Consider the following 1,300-nt stretch of genomic DNA (forward strand, 5'->3'; position numbering starts at 1 on the left):
GTTCCAGGACAGGTGGGGCGCCAGGGAGACCCTTTCTAAAAAAAAAAAAAAAAAAAAAAAAAAAAAAGCATATTATTAACATGTACTCTCTATTGTCTTTATATGAGAATTAGCTGCAATAGTTGTACTTTATAAAATAAGCATAACAGTATTTATGCTCATGTTAGTTTGTCTTTATTTATAAAATAAGCATAACAGTATTTATGCTCATGTTAGTTTGTCTTTATTTTATGTGTATGTGTTTTGCCTGCATGTATGTAGTATACCTGTACCTTGCAATGCCTGTGGAGGCCAGAAGAGGGTGTCAAATTCCCTGGAACTGGTGTTACGAATGATTGTTAGTTGCCATGTGCGCACCCCTGTCAACTCTGAACAACACTTTGCTGCCACTGAATGAAGAGTACAGAGACCCACTGACCGATAACTGTCCTACCAGGTCATGCAGAAGACATGTCCCAAGATGCAAGTCCAGATTTTATATACATGGATGTAATTTTGTGGGTCCTGGCTGGGATCAAAGGGAGGGCTGTCCTTAGAACTCTATGGCAGCTTTATTCTGCCTGGAGCCCTTCAGAACTGTGAGACTCAAGACCAAAAGGTTGAGGGCTCTGTCACTGACCAAAGTTCATGCTGAAGTTTGTCAATTCAGAAACAAAAGACCTAAATAGAACCCACTGCTTAGTTATTCACCAGCCTTCCATCTCTGTTCTTCACATGTTGAACATCAACATGCTCTGCTCTCATATTGTGCACACTGTGGTACTACTGCATTTTCTAAAAGAATAAAAAAAATTTACCTCTTCTTTCTTCTTGGGATCTGACATGGGATTCCGGAATAGAGGGGAGTCTCCAAAGGGTGAGTATGTTAGACTATTGAGGTGCTGTTGCAGAACAGCCTGCTGGGCAGCAGAAGCATTTGGATCTGTCAAAGCTTTTCAAAAAAGAAAAGGAAGAAAAAAGTAAGTCCAAGGATCTAATACATTAGTAGGAGAGAACTCTACATGCTTTATGAGGATGAACTAAGTTCAGATTCACTCAATGGTATTACTAAGGAAGATCGAACAAACCGAAAATACAAAATTATGAATTAAAACTAAGCAAAGATATAGTCTGTTCTTCTCTAGAAACACTAAAGATTGCTTTAGTTGGATGTGGTGGCATATGCTTATAATCCTAGCACTTGAGGTTAAGGTAGAGGGATGAGAAGTTCAAGGATAGCCTAGTCTACATATACCAATATCTAGGCCAGCCAGTCAAGAGTCATATACGTCCAACAATAAAGAAACCTCTTTAAGAAAAA

The 1,300-nt window shown here is 38.8% G+C and overlaps 1 protein-coding gene across 4 annotated transcripts in view; it reads right to left on the minus strand.

Annotated features, from left to right (window-relative positions):
- Window positions 1–1,300, minus strand: part of Nup98 (nucleoporin 98) — a 108,762-nt gene that overhangs the window by 59,665 nt on the left and 47,797 nt on the right. For all 4 annotated transcript variants that reach the window (XM_008854096.3, XM_029556603.1, XM_017803453.2 and 1 more), the window contains one exon: window positions 798–931. In XM_008854096.3, the coding sequence (XP_008852318.1) occupies window positions 798–931 (134 nt within the window). The remainder of the gene's footprint in view (window positions 1–797; window positions 932–1,300) is intronic.

The sequence above is a fragment of the Nannospalax galili genome, unplaced genomic scaffold (genome assembly GCF_000622305.1).
Source record: "Nannospalax galili isolate Female #2095 unplaced genomic scaffold, S.galili_v1.0 scaffold1387, whole genome shotgun sequence".
Classification (NCBI taxonomy): Eukaryota; Metazoa; Chordata; class Mammalia; order Rodentia; family Spalacidae; genus Nannospalax; species Nannospalax galili.